At 45.6% G+C, this 20,019-nt stretch overlaps 1 protein-coding gene across 3 annotated transcripts; it reads left to right on the top strand.

Annotated features, from left to right (window-relative positions):
* LOC131899575 (X-linked lymphocyte-regulated protein 3A-like) lies at positions 1–9,663 on the top strand. Of its 3 annotated transcripts, XM_059251079.1 has the most exons (8): positions 2,432–2,599; positions 3,223–3,292; positions 3,950–3,984; positions 5,258–5,375; positions 6,224–6,323; positions 7,332–7,430; positions 9,262–9,357; positions 9,444–9,663. In XM_059251079.1, the coding sequence occupies exons 1-8, from the start codon at positions 2,494–2,496 to the stop codon at positions 9,498–9,500; spliced, it is 681 nt and encodes a 226-aa protein (XP_059107062.1). In that variant the 5' UTR covers positions 2,432–2,493; the 3' UTR covers positions 9,501–9,663. The 3 variants fall into 3 exon arrangements, with proteins under 3 accessions (XP_059107063.1, XP_059107061.1, XP_059107062.1); XM_059251080.1 differs by lacking the exons at positions 2,432–2,599; positions 9,444–9,663 and adding an exon at positions 1–488 and having other exon boundaries at positions 9,262–9,438; XM_059251078.1 differs by lacking the exon at positions 9,444–9,663 and having other exon boundaries at positions 2,431–2,599; positions 9,262–9,438.
* The last annotated feature ends 10,356 nt before the right edge of the window (positions 9,664–20,019 follow it).

The following is a 20,019-nucleotide window of genomic DNA, read 5'->3' as shown; positions in this document are numbered from 1 at the left end:
GACTGGACTAGGCACCTCTGGAAGGTCAGAGAAGAGGTTTGAGAAAGAGAAGGCCTGGGATATCTGAGCCGGACAGTGTGGTAGAGGAGGGACTCACGATATCCAACATCTGCCCCCTGTGTACTATACAAGGCCAGACTGAACACCTGAGACCTCTGAGATAGAGCCACGGGCCATCGAGCAACGGGAGCACCATTTAGAGAGAAAAGTAACGTGGACCCCTCACGCATGCGCAACTGCTGTGCCCAAGTGTACATGTCTGATTGACTTAATAGGTTTTCCCATCCTTCGAGTTTCACCTGAGCTCTCTTTGCGCATGCGTATACTATTGCCTCACGTGAGCGACCCATTGGACTGCTGGCCTCTGTCACACAACCATGTGCCTTCCTGTTCCAGTCAATCAGAGATAGACACATAGGAAGATGGGCATAACTGGCTGTGGCTGTGGCCCAATGAAATGAAGCCATGGGCCATCCCTCAACAGGAAGGCAAGCATGACTGGGCGACGCGTGCTGGGCCCCTTGGCGCATGTGCAAAGTGCTGGTACCCACTGCGCATGCACAGGTGCTATTATGCCAGCCAATCAGAGAGCGTTATATTGGGAGGTGGGGCCAAATCAACCTCTGAGTGGAAGGAGGCTCTCTGGTGGAGCCAAGGCACGTAAATGGGTGACGGAATTTTTGTTTGTTTTCTGGGGGCTTTTTTGGGTGCTGTGGTGTGGCTCCAGGGGTGGTTTAGAGGCATCAGGAAAGGTGGAAGCTCTTGACGTAGGACAGTGGGATCACAGAATGAGAAGGTCCAGGGTAGCCAGTGAGGTGACTTCGGGAGCCTCACTTCCACTTTGGGCTGGAAGAGGCACCAAAGCCAATAATGAAAAGGGGTGATGAGGGCAGCAGGGCCCTAGAACAGTGGACGGGGCAGAGTTAGTGGGCTGGGAGAGGGAGTGGGGACTTTCCATATCTGCCGGGGGTTTTTTGTTGTTGTTGTTGTTGTTGTTGTTTTGTTTCGTGGTTTTTTTTTTTTTTTTTGGTTTTTTTGCCTTTGGGTCTAGACTGGACAACTGGGTCCTCCTGTGTTGCTTCCACTGGCAATACCTCGACAGGCTGGGTAGTCTGAAGGGGAGGAGGAACGCTGGCCACTTTGCGCAAGCATGTGCACAACAGCAGGACCCAAGTCAGGAATGGGTGACTGATGGGCGGGCCTCACAGCTTTGGGAGTGCCTGTAGGCAGCCTCAGGGGTGCCCACGTAATGGTGTTTCAGCTAGTCAGAGATCCATTCCAGGAGGTGGGGCCTCTCAGAGGAAGGTGGTGAAGTGTGGTCACCTAGGTGAGTGACAGGGTAATTAGCAGACTCAGTCGTGAGCCCGGGGTCAGCCTGGATCCACAGCCCTTTGGGGAGGAGAGTGGGAGCTTGAGGCAGAAGGGTCAAGGTTTATCTGTGATGTGAAGTTTGGAAGACTCACTTTCACCTGGTAGTGAAATAGAACACCGAGAGCAGTGGAGGAAGGGGTCCTGAGGGTTTTGGGTTTGAAGAGAGCTGGGTGTGACAGTGAGGTGTAGAAGAAGAAGTAGTGACCTTCCACGTATTGCTCCTTGTGTCCAGTTGGAGGCCTCAGTGGACATCTGGGTCTCGCTTACATGCGGCCATGGGCCTTGCCTCCACAGAAATGCCTATCTGAAGGGGGTGGGGCAAGACTGGGCCCCTTCACCATCCAGCAGCTTCTGCATCCAAATCCTAAAAGTGCCAGTTTAAGCCACTTAATCCTGGGCATGTATGCCTTTCCAGTCAGAGAGATGTGCATTGGGAGGTGAGGCCTAGATAGATATGACTACTCTCTGAGGAGAAGGAGGCTCCCAGGGTGGGAGAGTACCCTGGGTGGATGATTGGCTATTGGGGAACTCTGTTATGAGTCTCCCCAGTTATGACAGGGATTAGAGAGGAGCCTTACATAGCTCATGTGGTAGGACAGTGGGGTCACAAAGAGGCAGGACCAAGGCAAACCTGTTGGGTGATATCAGGAGCTTCATTTCCAAATGGGACTGGACAAGGCCCCAGAGGGCAAGGCTAGGGAGGGGTCATGAGGGCTACAGGGATTGGGAGGGCTGAGTGGGACAGCGTATGAGCTGGGAGATATGGCCTTGGTGACTGAGTAGGTCCTCAGCAAGTTGGAATTCCCAACCTGAAACCAGTATTAGGTGCCTTGTTTTACAGGGAGGGGCAGTGCCCAGGATTTTCCCGACCAAGGGTTGGGAAAGCAGCAGAGAGTAACGATCTTGAGAAGTAGTGGGTTGGGGAGCTCCACATTCTGGTAGAGAAATGGGACAGAACAGAACATTGGTGACATCCTCTTACCCTCTCTTTGCTGCAGCACAAGTGCCAGGACACCTGGCTGCACCCTGTGGAGTCCCAGTCCCTGTTCCCATTGGGGTCTTGTAATTCCTCCTGGTGTTTGTAGTTCTAGGAGTCCTATCTAGCCCAAGAAGATTCTAGCCATGTCAAGCAGGGAAAGGAAAGCCACTGACAGTGCTGGCATGCGCCCAAGGCTGGATCCAAATCTCACATCAGATGACACCCAGAACCCAGATGCAATCACCCCAGGTGAAAAACAGATGGGCTCCTGTAGGGCTGTGTCCACCCCGGGGGACATCCTAAAATCTCTTGGCAGATGGAGCACTGAGTGGATGAGGTGCATGGATTTTTCTTGGACTAGCAGGAGGTTTCAGATGCTAATAACTGTTGCTCAAGCTTGTTTGTGGTTTTAGGTTCCCCTACCTTAAATTCCCACCCCACAGGACACCTGCAAGGCGCATAAGGCCGTTCTTTCTAGTCAGCCTGCCTCTCTGGGAGCACATGGGTCACAGTGACTCTCTGGAAGGCCCGTACAGGTGCCTGCACCAACTGTTCCCAGACTCAAGCCCAAAGAGTTTTAAGTGTGTGTGTGTGTGTGTGTGTGTGTGTGTGTGTGTGTGTGTGTGAGAGAGAGAGAGAGAGAGAGAGAGAGAGAGAGAGAGAGAGTTAGAGAGAGAGAGAGAGAGAGAGAGAGAGAGAGAGAGAGAGAGAGAGAAAGAGAGAGAGAGAGGCGACTCCACAGATGACTGCCTTAAAAAGTGTAACCATTGCTATGGGATCTAGAAACCCCAAAGTGAAGCTGTTTTCTGTGGGGGATGATGAGAACAGCACACTTTGTTTCAAAATGTTTTTCCTCTTCCTTTTTAATACAGTGGACAAAGGAGTCATTGATGTCAGTAGTGAGGACATTACTTCCTCTGGAAAAGAAGGGCAACAGGCCAGGTGATACGTTTTGTTGTTTACCCACTCGTAAAATAAATTTAGAAAAGTCTGGCTGGAGAGAGGGCTCAGTGGAAGAGTGCCTGATGTACAAACACAAGAAGCTGAGTTCAGATCCGTAGCACCCACAGAAAAAGCCATGCATGGCCACACACACTTTTTAAGCCCAGAACTGAGGGGTATGATGCGGCAGAGGCAGGAGGACTGCGGATGCTTGCTGACTGCCAGCCTAACAGAATAAACTGAGATTAAATAAATAAGTAAGTAAGTAAATGCAGCAGCCTGTAATGTGTATGCATCACATAAATGTACTGGGTGCATTGAGCTTAAAGGCCTCAAAGCATTCATCCCGTAGTCAATCAGATGTTCAGTGTGGTAAGAAATGAAAGTCTCATGCCTCCAGCAGACTACAGGTCCTGTCATAGATTCTGTCTGACAGGAATAAGGTGGAGATGGAGAGAGGAGGACACCACACGTCTACCTCTGAGGTCGGCATGGGTGCACACATGCCCTTCCTCTGCACACAAATCTAGAAAAGTCAGTGCCTGCTCTTGAAATGTGAATTGTATGTAGGCTGTGTGGCACACTCCACTTCCTCCACTCACACTACAAAAACGGCCTTTTGTATACATTAAAGTAAAAAATGTGATTTCTTTGCAGGAAGGAAATACAGGATTTATTTGAAGAATCTGAAGGTACGTTCTAGGAGGTATTAGGAATTTGAGAAAATTGTTTGACGAAAAAGAAGTGCAAGGCGAGGGAGTTGTCACTTGGCAGACAAGAGAAGTGTGTTTACTACCTTGTTCTCAAACACTCAGTGTCAAAATAGTATTTATTAGATTACCAACTCTCTACCTCATGTTAATTGTCGATATGGAGAGCATGGCACCAGCAGTGTGGATACTCTTATTTACTCACTGTGAGATATTTGAAAACTGGATGAAATTATCTGTCTCCCAGGTTTTGATTCACACAAGTGATACGTCTGTTTTTAGTATCACATTTTTACTTCACTTGTTTGTATTCTAGTCCGGCTCTTTGTGTGTGTGTGTGTGGGGGGGGCAGGTTGGTGAGGGCCAGCTCCTCTTAAATAGATACCCACTGTTTAATGTGCAAAAAATAGCACATGCAGTGGAAAGCTGAAGTCAGCACTGGTAGCCTGTGACCATTATATGATCAGACTGAGTCCTGCTTTAAATTGCTGTGTTAGATGTTAGTCACATGAACTGTTCAAAACAAAAACAAAAAACCAAACCAAAACAAAAAAAAAAACATTGCAAACTTGACAACTGGCTGGGAGCTCTGTAGAGTTTTCTGATGGAGAGTCATATCTAGAAACCATTCAGGAATCAGGATAGGGATGTAGCTGAGTGGGAGAGCACTTGCCTAGTATGCTTAAGGTGCTGGGTTCCATCCCCAGTACCACACACTTTTCTAGAAATCAATGTGGTTCCCCCCCTTTAAATTATTCAGGGTGTCTACCTTGTCAAATTTGTCAAAAAAATTCAATGGCTGCAATAATTACAGTATTTTCATCTTTCTGTGCAATAATATCTGAGTCTTTGGAGATCTTTGTAAATGGACTACTTTTGGGTTTTGCACAAAGCGGCCCAACAGTCCCTCTGAATGTGTCCTTGAACTGGAGCACATCTTGAACTGGAGTACATTGGTTAAATTTATACCTCATAAATGACGTCTCATAAAGAAATTACACACTGACTTGAAACCCTTTTTGTAAGTTTTGTTGGGTCCACTGTGTTTTGTATGTAATATATAGACACTGAAGTCCAGCTGTCCAATTCCACATCAAGGTCATAACCACTGAAATTCTTGACTGAAAGGAAGGAGGCAAATAATCTTATCATTGACAGATTGTTTCCATCTATTGATAACAAGTGTCTTTCCAAGTAGAAAACTAAAGTTGAGGGAACTTTACAGTAATTGTTACAAGATTATATTTCAATACAGAGCCCATTAAGAACTTTCTTCAGGGAAACAGAGAAAGATTCACAGCGATCATCATGGCGTCTTTTGAAACCATGGAGCAGAAAGTTGAGGATGTCCTAAAAATCCAGTGTGAACAAAGGTACGGTTGTTGCTTCTGGGTGCTTTGATCCCAGACCCTTTGACATTTGGTTAGTAAGCATGATGGCAAGAGGTTGAGGAATAGCCGTGACCCTCACTGGCCAGAAGCTCGGTTGGAAAATGTATTTGGCTTGGTTTTTCTGTATAGAATAGACTTCCTTTAGTCTTATTATAGCCTCACATCATAACGGAAGTCAGCTGCATTTCCTAAGGATGAATTACAATGACCGTTTTGACACATGCAGTTGAATCAGTGCAACAGTAAGGACGGTATATGCATCGCATGAATGTGTTGGGCATGATGAGCTTCAAAACCTCAAAGCATTCATCCTGCAGTCAGTCGATCATCTGTTCCATGTGACAAAAATGAAAATCTGATGTCTCCAATGTCGCATAGATTTCAGGAGCAGTGTTTACTATGCTACTGTACCAAAATCCTCACTGGCACAACGTGAGGAAGAGTGGGTAGGCCTCCACAGAATTCTCTGATGGTAGTGGATGTGCATGCTCATTGGATCTGTTCTCCAGAAAGAGGAAATAAAGGAGAAGCTGTATGTGTCAGGAAGGTGAATACTTGTGGAATATTAATAGAATACTAATGATAATTCTCCATAAGTTTTCTAGAGCTAAGATATTTGAAGTGACTTCTCTCTCAGCCAAGGAGGAACAAATACTGTCAGTGTAAGATGAAATAATCCACATGGGCTTCCTTTTCTCTGTCAGAATATTTTAGATGCCATTTCCCCATCCTCCATCGATAGTGTTAGTGAGGGCAAGTCAGTCATGCTTCGAATGCACTTTCTTCATATTGTGATGGAATATCACACTGTTCATTGCTGTCATTCACAGGCAGAAACTTTATCAAGACTATTCTCTTCAGATTATGAATTTGAATAGGAAGTTATCCATGGATGCAGATCAAGTCAAGAAACAGGCAGAAAAACTCTCTGTGAGTATCAGCCTTAGCATTGTGTCAGCACCAGAAGTAGTAGGGCTTCCTGCAGCCAGTCTGGAGGAAAGGGACAGGACAAGAGCTTAGGGAGACAAGGATGGTGGTTGATGTGGTGAGGAGAGACTGGCTGTCTCCTCCCCCTCCCCCCACCCCCCGGGCGTGTTCCTTTCCCTGCCAAGACATAGCAAGGTCAGTGATGGGTTAGGAGCAGTCATGGTGGGGGGATGAGCAGGCACTGCCTGGAGAGTACAGGAGAAGGTATGGGATTGTATCCTGAGAGGGAGCCCTTCATGATCCACGACATACGGAGGGAGATGGAGACGCTGTCCAGTCCAGTGGTCAGGAGCATGGCCTCTGCAATCCCACCAGCTGGAATGCAGTCACAGTTCAGTCACTTGCTAGTTAACGCTAACTCAGGAAAATAATTTACCTCTGTGCCTCGGATTCCTAGAAGCGAAAGGAGAGATACTTAAAGTGCCTATGTCACGGAATTGTTCCAAAATATCACATCTAAACACTTTTAGATGTGTATTCTTATATCGGTCCAGGACAGTATCTGAAGTAAGTCTTACAGAATCCTTCCCTGTTAAGCATAGCACTGTAGGCTCTACTCTCACTGGGAAGGACAAAATGGAGTGGGTTCCTATGTAGGGGAGTGACATGGTCACAGGGGACATCTCATGGTAATTTCTATAAAAAACAGAGTTCGACAGCTATGGAGGCCTCTAATGGGTGGGTTTTCAAGTCTTCAGGAGCTAACAGGAATGTTCTGAATACTGTTAAGTAGGAACACTTTCCATTAAGTGAATGGAAACTTCATAGTATTAAGGTTATTTTGTAGTATTAGATAACTCATGTAAAGCGGTCATTGTGTTGGTTGAAAAAATACCATAGTTATTTCATTCTCTATGTTTTGCATAAATACAATACAGAGTCATGTTTCTGTAAGCTTTCTGTTTTTTTTCCCTGAATTGTTCTTACATCTTTTATTGTCTTTGTTTGCAGAATATGTTTAAGGAGCAACGAAAATTTATTCATCAGTCTCTGATTCTTCAGAAGAAGAGAATGGAAGGCTTTAAATCACTGTGTGAACAATACTTGGAGGTCTGTTGTACATTCTGAGGAAGCAGCCTATACACAGGGCATTGAATACTCTGGCATTCTTTCCGTGCTCTTTGGAAAGTTACCCATAAACATCTTCCAGCATATTCCTCATGGAGTCACTGTTCCACATAAACCTAAGTACAAAATGAGTTTTTGCTTTTAGGATTCACTTCTGGTTGGCAGAATCATTCGAAGCAGGAAGTGCTGCCTTGGCGATCTCATCTAGAGTTGTTCATATTGTACAGGGCATTAATGCTTTTCAGATCGTCTCTTCTTGTCTCACAATACGTTTTCCATTGTGTGTGTATGTGCACACAGGCACACACACGTGTGTACTTGTCTGTGGGTCTATGTGTGGAGGCCAGAAGCCAACTGTGGGTATCTTCAGTCACTCTCCAGCATATCTTTTTGAGACAGGATCGCTCACTGAACCTGGAACTTGCTCACCACTGTGGATAGGCTGCTGTTCACCAGGTACCATGGGCGGCCTGCCCTGCCCCAGGTCAACGTGTCACCATCCTTGGCTTTTAATATGTGTGCTGGAGAGCCGAAGTTGGCTTTGGCTTTTCCTACTTGTGGAGCAAGCACTTTGCCCACTGAGCCTTCTTCCCAGACCCTACGATCCATTTTTAAGCAGAGTAGTGACAAGACTATATCACATTTGCTCTTGCTTTATTTCCTCAGTCCACTTTGATTTTATACCATTGCATGACTGAAACATGGTTTTATATGGCCAATTAGAGTTGTAAGACAGCTCCCAGATGTAGCACACAGTGGAAAAGTAAGTGGAAGACTTAAGTAAGTGAGAGATTGTGAATTGAGAGTCACCCTCTGTAATAGGCCCATCTTTGTAAATTCTTCCTAGGCACATTGACCTATGCTATCTGCAGGTTTACAGCTATTTGCGAAGGATATAAGTACTCAGCATCCTGGGTTGTATTTGTTTTTCAGACTTGATGTGAACTCCCTTGTTCAAGTTGCTGTTAAAGTTTTGTTCATCCCGAGTAATTAAGATGACCCAAACAATCAAGTTATAAGAATTCACCCCATGCTTTCTTATGTTTATCCCCTACAACAACCCCCTCACCACCACCACCACCAAACACACACACACACACACACACACACACACACACACACACACACACACACACTGCCAGTATCTGTTCCTGCTGAAATGTCATGCTTTTGACGGCCGGCCCGGTGGCCCAGAAACTTGCTTGCCCATTCCAACATTAAGATCCCTGTGTTGTTCCTGCTTCTGTGTTTTCTGCATACCAGATTATGGAAGAGGTCCCACAGAGTTCTATAATTCCCCCCACGGTATTTAACAAAACCATTTAGATGTAGTATGTTCGATTACACTCAGCACTAAAGGGACTGTGGGGGTGGAAACCTTGAGTTTTAATTTCGTGGTGTTCAGTGGTCATAGTACAGGACAAGCTACTCCATCTCCAGAAGAAGTGGGAGGGTGGCAATAAATGAGCTCATGCCTCGTGTTCTCTGTTTTCGTTCAGTTTCATTTGCTTTTCTTCTTGCTGTGCAGGGAGAAGGATCCCAGGGTCTCACACATGCTAGGCAAGCACCCTTCCCCTGAGACACCCTCATTGCTAATACCTCATGATTGAACGTTCAGCAGTGGGTTGCGGGGTGGCAATGTCTGTGTCTCTTTGGTGGGTGTTTCGATCTTCATGTTGCACATGGTGTATGCTTGTTTTGGAATAGTTAGACCATGTATTTTACCAAATTTACTCGCTTTTAAATGTTGCTGTTCACATTTGTAAACCAAGATGACACGGGGCTGATTTCTGCACATGTCTTTTCACTTTAGAAACTTGAGGTACTGAGGGATTCGCGGGGAAATTCTGTGGCTGAAGAGCTGAGACATCTAATAGCCACCTTGGAAATAAAACTTCTGATGGTGAATGTAAGCATTCAGTCTTTCACGTCGAAAATGATGATCGACGAGCACTACTTATTTTATCCCATTTAATATGTCCTTGTACTTAACAGCGCCAGCAAGAGAGTGCTGCTGCTCAACAGTCTCTCCTGGATCTCTTATTCTCATAATACTTTGAAGAAACGAAAGTCGATACAAGGGGAGCGAGCGAGCGATTGTTTCATGGAAATTCGCTGGGTGAAGCTGATTGACATTTGCAGCTTCAGTGACTACATCTTCTTGCGTCCCCCTGTTCCTAAAGATAAACCCAAATAAACCCAAGGATTTGTGTGACAGCAGTCCAAAGATGTCTATAGGAACCTCCAGCCCTCGGGTAGTAATGGCGAGTTTTTCTTTTCTTGGTAGCATCATAATTAACAGTTAGCACTGCGTTGATGTCGATACAGTGGGGTCTCATACCTCAGCATCACTTTCAGAAATCAGAAGGCACAAGAGTGGTCCACCCTTGTCATCTTCAGAGAAATAATTAAAGAAGACACACTCTTGCCATTACATTCTGCTATTAAATTTGTTCAGTCGTGGAGCCGATGGGAATGACCATAACCTTCCAAAGGGAATGTGCCCTGTATACTTCATAAAAGACTGTGCCCCAGAATTAGTTAAACTGGTAGAATTCCTTAAACCTCCCGAGTAAGAAAGATGTGAGTAATGTGACATAAGTTTGTGAAAATGTCACTTTCAGACAAAATTTACAAGGTCTTTGAATTAAATGTGGTCTGCTACCCAATGTCATCTGCCTGTCACACCTTAAGAGTTGATTCTTAGCACCTGTACAGCTCAGTTCCTCATAGTTTATGTATTTCGTCCTTTGCATGGATAGGAGTAACTAGGAATGTTTTGTTTTTCAAATTTATTGTGCACGTAGTATGTGAGCATCAGTGATATACTGAGGTCTTCTGTACAGTTGGAGCTCTTGTCCTGTGATTTCCTTTATATATATATATATATATACACACACACACACCATGGGAAATCTTTACCTGGAAACATTTGATTTAATAAACATGAAATTATTTCAGACTTGCTGGGATGAGTCATCTAATTGCCCTCCCTTCCTGACGTTTCATGCCTTTTAAAACAAAAATGGTCCCATGCCATGTAGAGGGGTGCTGTCACCCACGTTTCTGCGTGGGGCCAGTTGTAGTCCCGACCACCTGTCTCATTGTGTCTTGTTGTGTAGAAGCACTGAAAACAGAGTGCGTTCAGCATCTCCCCTTTTCTGCAAGTGGAATTCGTTCCTGTATAGTCAATGAGGGCTTCCCCTCTGGGATCACTTTACTTCCTAAACTTTGAATTATCTGGGGGGACTTCCCTGCTTCGTGCAAAGTATGTGTGAGTGTATGGACCTTTAGTACTATTTCCAGCTTTGAATATCTCCTACCTGAGATATTCTGACAATCGCTACCAAATGATAAATACATTACCATAGCGGAGAATCCTGTATGGTTCGAGTGTGTGCGTGTCCCTGTGTGTGTGTGAACACTTTGGTATGTGGAGCATGTGTATATGAGTTCGTATGTGTAGCACACATGTGAGAATACGTGAGAAGGCGTGTGCGTGTGCGCGTGTGCGTGTGTTTGTAAATCTTTTGGTATGTGGTGCATGAGTATATGTGTTCATATGGTAGGCACACCTGTGTGTGAATGCGTGTGCATATGTGTGTGTGTGTGTGTGTGTGTGTGTGTGTGTGTGTGCTTGCCACCAAGGGGGTGCACATATGCCACCACACGTGCTTTTACATGTAGAAGCAAGAGATATTTCAGGTATCTAACTTATTTTGAGACAGGGAATCTCTCTGAACATGGAGCTCATCGATTAGGCTAGAGCGTTAGGCCATTGAGCTCCAGGAATCCACCCTGTCTCTACCCTCCAGTGCTGGTGTTACAGACACTCACTTTGGGGCTGAGATTTTTTTTTATTTCCCTTATTTTATTTATATTATGTGTGTATGCCTCTATGTATGTATGTGCAAATGTGTTCTCAGGTGTCCGTGGAGGGTGTCAGACCCCCTAGAGGTGGACTTATCAGTCAGTCTCAGGCCACCTGACAGAGGTGCTGGGATTTGAACTCGGGTCTTCTGCAAGAGCAAAAAGTGCTCTTAACCACCAAGCCATCTCTACAGAACCCTGTGCTGAGGTTTTCAAAGGCTTGTAGGGAATCTGAACTCAGGACCTCATGCTAGTTCAGCAAGCATTTTACCCACAGAGCCATCTCACCAACCCCATGTATATATTTGTTTCTTAGGAGCTTGAACTCAGATATTTTATCTGTTCCTTGTACACACTGATGATGCATACAGAACACATTCTGACAGCTCTCATTACTTCACTGTGAGGCATCTAAACTTTGCAGGTGTGGGTCTTCCTCCCTGGGTACACCTCAGCTCCTATCACAGTATCCCAGGCTGTTGGGAGCAGGCAGGTCCTTGTGCTCATGGATCTCCATGGAAACCAGGAATGTTAAGGATGCAGAATTGTCTTTTCAATGGAAAAGATGTAAAACCTGTTCTTCCATCCAGAAAGCTGGGGATTGGAGGTGATTAATAGCCTGGTGATCTGCACTCTCTGTTGAGCCAGACCATATCAAACTCCTACAAACAGGACCAGATGTAGCTAATAATCTAAAGGGCCCCAACAGCCAGGGGCTCCCAAAATCAGGACCAGAGATACCAAAGAGCCCAAATGACCTTTACATTGCTTGTAGAGCCAGGAGCTCCACCAAGCTCCCAAGCCCAGCACCAGATATACCTAAGAGTCTAAATGGCCCTTACATTCCTTGTACAGCCAGGGTCTCCCTTAAGCTCTGACAAGCAGGAGCAGAGATACCAAAAAGCCCAAATGACCTTCACATTCCTTATACAACAGGGACTCCCTCAAGCTCCCACAACCAGGACCAGAGATACCTAAGAGTCTAAATGACCCTTGCATTCATTGTACAGCCAGGGGCTCCCCCACCTCCTACAACCAGGACCAGAGATACCAAATCGTCCAAATGACCCTTACCTTCCTTGTACAGCTATGGGCTTGCCCAAGCTCCCACAACCAGGACCAGAGATACCCAAGAGTCTAAATGACCCTCATATTCCTTGTATCTAGGGGCTCCCCCAAACTCCCAAAACCAGGAACAGAGATACCTAATAGGCCAAAGGACCATTACATTCCTTGTACAGGCAGGGGTCTGTAGTGGGTAGCCATTCCAGCTTTGATCTGGAAGTTCCAACCCCCATTGAGGCTTCGGTAACAGTCACGCCTACAAGGCGGGGCCAAGGGAGGACCCTGAAGACCCGAGATCCAGATGCGCCAGCCCTCTTGGTTCCTGGACCCTGGACGCTGGAGGTAGACCCAGCAGAGTTCTCCAGGGAACACCGCTGGACTACGCCACACCTTTCCCAGACCCTGTAAACTATCCCTTCACTTGCAAGTTACCCCACAAAATAAACCTCCCTTTTAACTACGTGGAGTGGCCTTAATAATTTCACCAATAGGGGTCCCCCAAGCTCCCACAACCAGGACCAGAGATACTAATTTGCCCTAATGACCCTTATATTCTTTGTACTGCCAGGATATCCCCTAAGTTCCCACAAGCAGGAACGAAGATCCCTAATAGCCCAAAGGTCCCTTACGTTCCTTCTACAGTCCGGGTTCTCCTAACCTCCCACACCAGGACCAGAGATACTTAAGAGTCTGAATGACCCTTACATTCATTGTACAGCCAGGGGCTCCCCCAAGCTCCCCACAACCAGGACCAGAGTTTCCTAATAGCCCAAATGACTCTTACATTCCTATTGCAGCCACGGGCTCCCCCAAGCTCCCACAACCAGGACCAGAGATACCTTATAGCCCGAATGACCCTTATATTCCTTGTACAGCCCGGGGTCCCCCGATGCTCAAACAACAAGGACAAGAGACACCTAATAACCCAAATGACCCTTATATTCCTTGTACAGCCAGTTGCTCACCCAAGCTCCCACACCATGATCAGAGATACCTAAGAGTCTAAATGACCCCAAGTTCCCACCACCAGGAACTGAAATACACAAAAACCCAAATGACCCTTATATTCCTTGTACAGCCAGTCACTCACCCAAGTTCCCACACCAGGATCAGCGATACCTAAGAGTCTAAGTGACCCTTACATTCTTGCACAGCCAGGGGCTCCCCTAAGCTCCCGCAACAATGACCAGAGATATCTAAGATTCTAAATGACCCTTACATTCCATGTACAGCCCAGGACTCCCCAAAGCTTCCACAACCAGGAATAGAGATACCTAATAGCCCAATTGACCTTTACATTTCTTGTATAGCCAGGAGCTCCACCAAGCACCCACAACCAGGACCAGAGATACCCAATTACCCAAATGACCCTTACCTTCATTGTACAGCGAGGTGGTCCCTGAAGCTCCTACAACTGGGACCAGAAATACCTAATAGCTCCCACCCCCTCAAAAAAAAAAAAACCTGACATTAATTGTACAGCCAGGGCCTTCTCCAAGCTCCCACACCGGGACCAGAGATAACTAAGTGTCTAAATGACCCTTATATTCATTGTACTGCCAGGGACTGCCACAAGCTCCCACAAACGGGACCAGAGATACATAAAATCCCAAATGGCCCTTACAATCCTTGTACTGCCAGGGGTTCCCCAAGCTCCCACCACCAAGACCAAAGATACCTAAGAGTCTAAATGAGCCTTACATTCTTTGAACCCCCGGGGCTCCTCCAAGCTCACACAACCAGGACCAGTCTGAAAGACCATTACATTCCTTGTACGGCCAGGGTCTCCCCAAGCTCCCACAAACAGAAGCAGAAGTACCTCAGAATCTAAATGACCACTACAGTCTCTGTATAGCTAGGAGCTCCCCTAAGCTCCCACAGCCAGGACCAGACATACCTAAGAGTCTAAAGGACCCTTACATTCCTTCTACAGCCAGGCACTCCCACAAGCTCCCACAACCAGGACCAGAGATACATAGGAGTCTAAATGACCCTTACATTCCTTGTACAGCCAGGGGATCCCCCAAGTTCCAACATCCAGGACCAGAGATACATAATAGCCCACGAGACTCTTACTTTCCTTGTGCAGCCAGGGTCTATGCCAAGCTCCCACATCCAGTATTAGAGATACCCAAGAGTTTAAATGACCCTTACATACCTTGTACAGCCGGGGGCTCCCCCAAGCTCCCTCAACGAGGACCAGAGATACCTAATAGCACAAATGGCCCTTACATTCCTTGCACAGCCAGGGGCTCCCTCAAGTTCCCAAAACCTGGACCAGAGGTACCAAAGAGTCTAAATGACCCTTACATTCCTTTTACACCCTAGAGCCCCCCCCCCAATTCCAACAACTATGACCAGAGATTCCTAATAGCCCAAATGACCCTTACATTCCTTGTACAGTGTCAGGCTCGCCCAAGCTGCCTCGCCAAGATCAGAGACACCTAAGAATCTAAATGATCCTCACATTCCTTGTATAGCCAGGTGCTCCCGGAAGCTCCCTCAACCAGGGCCAGAGATACCTAATAGCCCAAATGACCCTCACATTCTGTAAAAAGCCAGACTGCCACAAGCTCCCACAACCAGGACCAGAGATCCTTAATAGCCCAAATGACCCTTACATTCCTTGTACCACCAGGGGCTCCCCCAAGCTCCCAAATCTATGATGAGAGATACCTAATCGCTCAAATGACCCTTGCATTCGTTGTACAGCCAGGGACTCCCCAGGCTCCCAGAACCAGGACTAGAAGTACACAATGGCCCAAGTGACCCTTACATTCCTTGTACAGCCAGGGCTCTCCGGAGGTCCAACATCAGGACCAGAGATAGATAACTAAGAGTCGAAATGACCCTTACATTCTTTGTACAGCTAGGGGCTCCCTGAAGCTCCCACAACCAGAAGCAGAGTTTCCTAATATCCCAAATCACACTTACATTTCTTGTACAGCCAGGGGCTTTCCCAAGGTTCCACAACCCCAACCAGAGATACCCAAGAGTCTAAATGACCTCTATGCTATCTGTACGACCGAGACCAGGCCTGATCCTTCCTTAGGTCCTTAAGCTAACACAAGTAGCCTATCTCCAGAACCAGTCTTCTTGGGACAAATTATATGTACCCTGAGTTGAGTTTCGATGTAACTATGCTTCCTTCTGCACTGGCAATTGTACTACACCAGGAAACTTTCCCCCTGACCATCGTGTGTTTAAATTTACTGGCAATAAACCTGCCTGGCATCAGACTCCCCAAAGTTTGATCCAGGTTGACAAAGTCAATCTGAACCAAGTTTTTATTCTCACCTCTTTGTGGATCACTTCACTGCCTGCTGTGACACCTGCAGAGACTCCTCATCCCTCTCTCCCTCTTCCTCTCCCTCTCCCCCTTCTCCCTCTCCCTCTCCCCCCTCTCCCTCTCCCTCTCCCTCCTCTCCCTCCTCTCCCTCTCCCTCTCTCTCTCCCTCTCCCTCTCCCTTTCTCTTATTTCCAGTGTGCGTGCCTAAAAACAGGATTGTTAGTCACATGTCAAACCAGAGGGAAGACATCGAGTAGGCCTGAGGGGTATCCTGACTTTGGGAGGTAATGGACAATGGGAAACACAGGCCCCTAGACTGTGGGGAGGTGTTCGGCCCTGCTGCCCTGTAATCGTGCCATTCTTCTATGCACCAAGGCTGTGGTGTGTGAGTCAGCTGAGTCTGTGTACTTTGGTGGGACAACAGATTGCATGGTTCTCATGTGGTGGCCTCTTTCCAGAACATGATTAGATGACCTGAGCCTCCTAAGCACCACCTTTATTTCAAAGCTGGAGGACTATAGCAAAGTGGAAAATGTAAATACTGCCTTACGGGGGCCTCCTAGCTTAAAGTATCCAAAATAAATAAATTAGCAGCATTTTTGTCCCAAAATTTTTCACATGTTTCATGTTAAAATTATGAAATTGGATTATGTGTTTCATTTATAGCAAGCAAATACTGTTATGAAGAGAGTATTCTCTCCCATTTGAACTGTGCTTTCTATAACTGTGTTAGTGCACCTATGTGCATGTGTACAGTTCCACTCTTACTCAAAAACTACATGACAAAGATGATTACTCAGTTCCTAGGATTTCAGTTGCACCAAGTCTGTCTATCAAGGAGGAGTGCGCATTTAAATTTGTGTAAATGAAAGTGCTGGAGAAGGAGTTGAGCACCAAAGATGTACAGCTTCGTCTGGCTCTGGATATGTTTACCTTCATTCCATTTATGATTCCGATCCAGAATAGGCCTGAAATGCCCACTGGTAGAAGGCCTGGTCCTGACTGGTAGTGCTATTGTGAAGTAGTAGAAACTTCCGAGGGCAGAGCACAGTTGGAAGAAGTAGTTCGCTGAGGCATGCATCTTCAGACCATTCTAGCAGCCTTTCCTTTCTTCTTTCTCTCTGCACATTGAAAGAGTATATCCATCAATTAGAAATGAAATTTTACTGAATATCAATACATATCTTCTTTTTGTATCTATGTGTGTATTCATAATCTTGATCTTGTGTGTGAATGTACAAGTGTGGGAGTGTGCATGAATATATGTGAGCATGCTTTTGGAGGCCATAGGTTGATGTCAAGTGTCTCCTCTATAACCATATATCTTACTTTTTCAGGATTAAAAGAAGTGACTCTACAAAGTCTTCTACAGAGACTCTTCTCTGACATTCACATATATGCTGTGGCTCACATCATAGAAACACAGAAATAAGAATAATAGCCCAGGGAATGCACATCCTTCTGCAGAGATCCATGAACATGTCATCTATGAAGAGCATCAATGAACATGCTCATCCATGTTCATTGCTGCCTTTTTCCCCCCATGATAACTAGGTGATAGCCTAGATGTCCATCAACTGATGAGTGAGTAATGAAAATGTGGTACATTACACAATGTAATATTCAGATATGAAGAAAAATGAAATGATGAAATTTTCATGTAAGTGGTTGGAGCTGGAAATAATAATTCTGAATGAGGGAGCACAGACCCAGAAAGATAAGCACTGAATGTTTGTTCTTGTGAGGATGCTAGCTTTGAATCTTTAGATATGTTTGCTTAAACTGGAGTAGCAGTAGGAGCCAGGAAACTTGTAAGGGACCATGGAGGGGAAAGACTTCAAAATAGGGGTATAGAACACAAGTGGTATGAAGGGCAAAGGGGAGATAATGGGGCACAGAGCATTGTGAGTGGTGGGAATGGAAAGTGTTTTAGTTACTGTGCTATTCCTGTGAAGAGACACCATGACCACGGTGACTCTTATAAGATAAAACATTTACCTGGGTCTTGCTTGCAGTTTCAGAGGTTTAATCCATGATCATTGTGGTGAGAATATGACAGCACACAGGCAGACATGGTGCTGGAGAAGTATCTGAGAGTTCTACATCCACATCTGCAGGTAGCAGGAAGAGAGAGATACTTTTGAGGCCTTAAAACCCGCCCCCAGTGACACACTTCCTCCAACAAGGCCACACCACCTAAATCTTCTCAAGTAGTGCCACTCTCTGATGACTGTGAGCCTATGGAGGCTATTTTTATTCAAACAACCACAGGAGTGTAGTTCAAAGGAGGTAGGGGCAGGTGAAGCATTTACCTAAATTATTCTATTATCACTAAAAACATGGGAGTCAGATATTGGGGTAAAAACCTGGTAGATCAAGAAAGCAGCAGAGGAACGACCAGCTGACTGGTCAATAGCTGAACAGGATAAAGTTAGGTGGGAAAGTCAAACTGAGAATGATGGGAAAGAGAAGGGCAGAGTCAAGAGTCACCAGCCAGACACAAAGGGCGCAGGAGATGAACGTGCCAAGCTAATAAAGGTACCACCACATGGCAGAGTGCAAGTAAGGCATATGGGTTAACTTTAAATGTAAGAGCTAGTTAGTAATAAACCTGAGCTATTTACAATTAAGTCTCTGTGTGGTAATTTGGAAGCAGCTCACAGGATGGGAAGACTCCACCTATACACACTCCCATTGTTTCATGAAGATATCAGAAGGTACATCGTACGGCTAGTTGGGGTTGCGACCTTTAGGATATGTTAATTTGAAAGTGTATCCCATAGGAAAGTCAGTCTGCCTAGGTCTCTTGCATCTCCCCAGTCTTTTGCCATCACTATCCTATCCACCATTTTGGGACACTGAATGTAAGAGAGCTACCAGCAGACCTTGACACCTGAAGCACAAACCATAATAAACCTGTTCTTTACAGTTAGCACCAATTGTGGTATTGTGTTATTAGCAATAAGAAACAGAGTAAGGCAGTATGCAGAATTCATTGGTTTTGTGCCACATGCCCTATTGGCCAATCATCAGGGGGCTTTATAGAATAATGGTCTAACTCGGCCTTAAATAGGGTGACAACATGGGAAAAACACTTAGGAAAGTTGGAATACTACCCTGCCGGATGTGCTGGGTGCCTTAAACCAGTGTTTGAAATGATACCATCTTTCTGAAAGCAAAGATGCAAAGATCCAAGAACCACAGAAAAAAAGTAGAATTGGCCACTATTTCACCTAATACTCAATTGGAAACATTTCTTTGCTACCTGTGCTGAGTGCATTGGGTTACAAAGTTTAGTAGGTCTATGTTGTCCTTGTTTAAATTGTTTCTGCCTTTTAAGCCACAGCTGTCTGAATCAGCAACTGCAACTCCACGGCTACCAGCAGTGGTTAGGCCGCAAGGGCTGTAGATGGAGGGAAATCTGTTCCCTCAAGCTCCAACTCTTGCAAAGCTATGAAGAGAACTTAACTGAACCTCTGTCCCTCTAAAGAACTCAAGATTCAAAGGTTAAGGTGAAATTCTGCTCTTCAGAGAGACTGAATGAATAGCAAGTAGCTCACCTCCTCTCCTTGCTCAAGTCCTCCAAAAAGCCCTCATGCTTCTCCTCGCCCCTCCTTATCGACCCCCTTTCACCTGGCTCCTCCCTACCACTTCCTGTCAGCTAATTGCTGACTCAGCCTCCTGACTGCATGTGAATTTTATTTCATCAAACACACCTTTGCATCATTAAACAAACGTTCCAGAGCATAAACAAAAGTAACACACCTTGAAATAATATTCTACAACAGCTCTAGTTTCCAAGGCAAGCATATTTAAGGGAATACAATTATAGTTTTAGGGAATTCGACTTCTCAGGACACTGAACTGAAAGGCAGAAAGGGACTCTAGGTATTGGCTAGGAAGATAGATCTTGACTGCACAGGGGCAATTGTGTTATGTTTCACAATGAGAGCAATCAGAACCCTGATTTGGAAACTGAGAACCTATTCCAAAGACTGAGTAATCTCTTGCCCAAAACTTCTGGATAATGGAAACTTGCTGAGACCCAATAAAGGCAGGATCACCAAGAGATCACATGTGCTACTCAGAAGAAAGGTTTTGATCACCCAGTCAGGAAGAACCCAGGCTAGCAGAGTGTGCAGAGGGTAACATCAGTCCGGAATGTATGAGAGAACACGCCAAGTCTGCTTACCAACATAGTCCTCATGCTCAGGTACACAGAGACTATAACAATTACATTTTATGTCATCTGCTGCTTTTCCTATTCCCTAGACTGCTAGGCTAATTTATAAGGAAATCAAGGAATAATATGTTACAAGAGGGGGTATGACCAAATGGGCAAATCCC

Source organism: Peromyscus eremicus, chromosome X (genome assembly GCF_949786415.1).
Source record: "Peromyscus eremicus chromosome X, PerEre_H2_v1, whole genome shotgun sequence".
NCBI classification, from domain to species: Eukaryota; Metazoa; Chordata; class Mammalia; order Rodentia; family Cricetidae; genus Peromyscus; species Peromyscus eremicus.
Note: the sequence above shows the minus strand (reverse complement) of the source record. Positions and strands in the feature narration are given on the sequence as shown.

Coding starts and splice junctions, on each gene's coding strand:
- LOC131899575 (XM_059251078.1), top strand. CDS start 2,494: ATGTCAAGCAGGGAAAGGAAAGCCACTGACAGTGCTGGCATGCGCCCA. Junction 3,985..5,257: donor TTTATTTGAAGAATCTGAAG/GTACGTTCTAGG, acceptor ATTTCAATACAG/AGCCCATTAAGAACTTTCTT. Junction 5,376..6,223: donor AAAATCCAGTGTGAACAAAG/GTACGGTTGTTG, acceptor TGTCATTCACAG/GCAGAAACTTTATCAAGACT.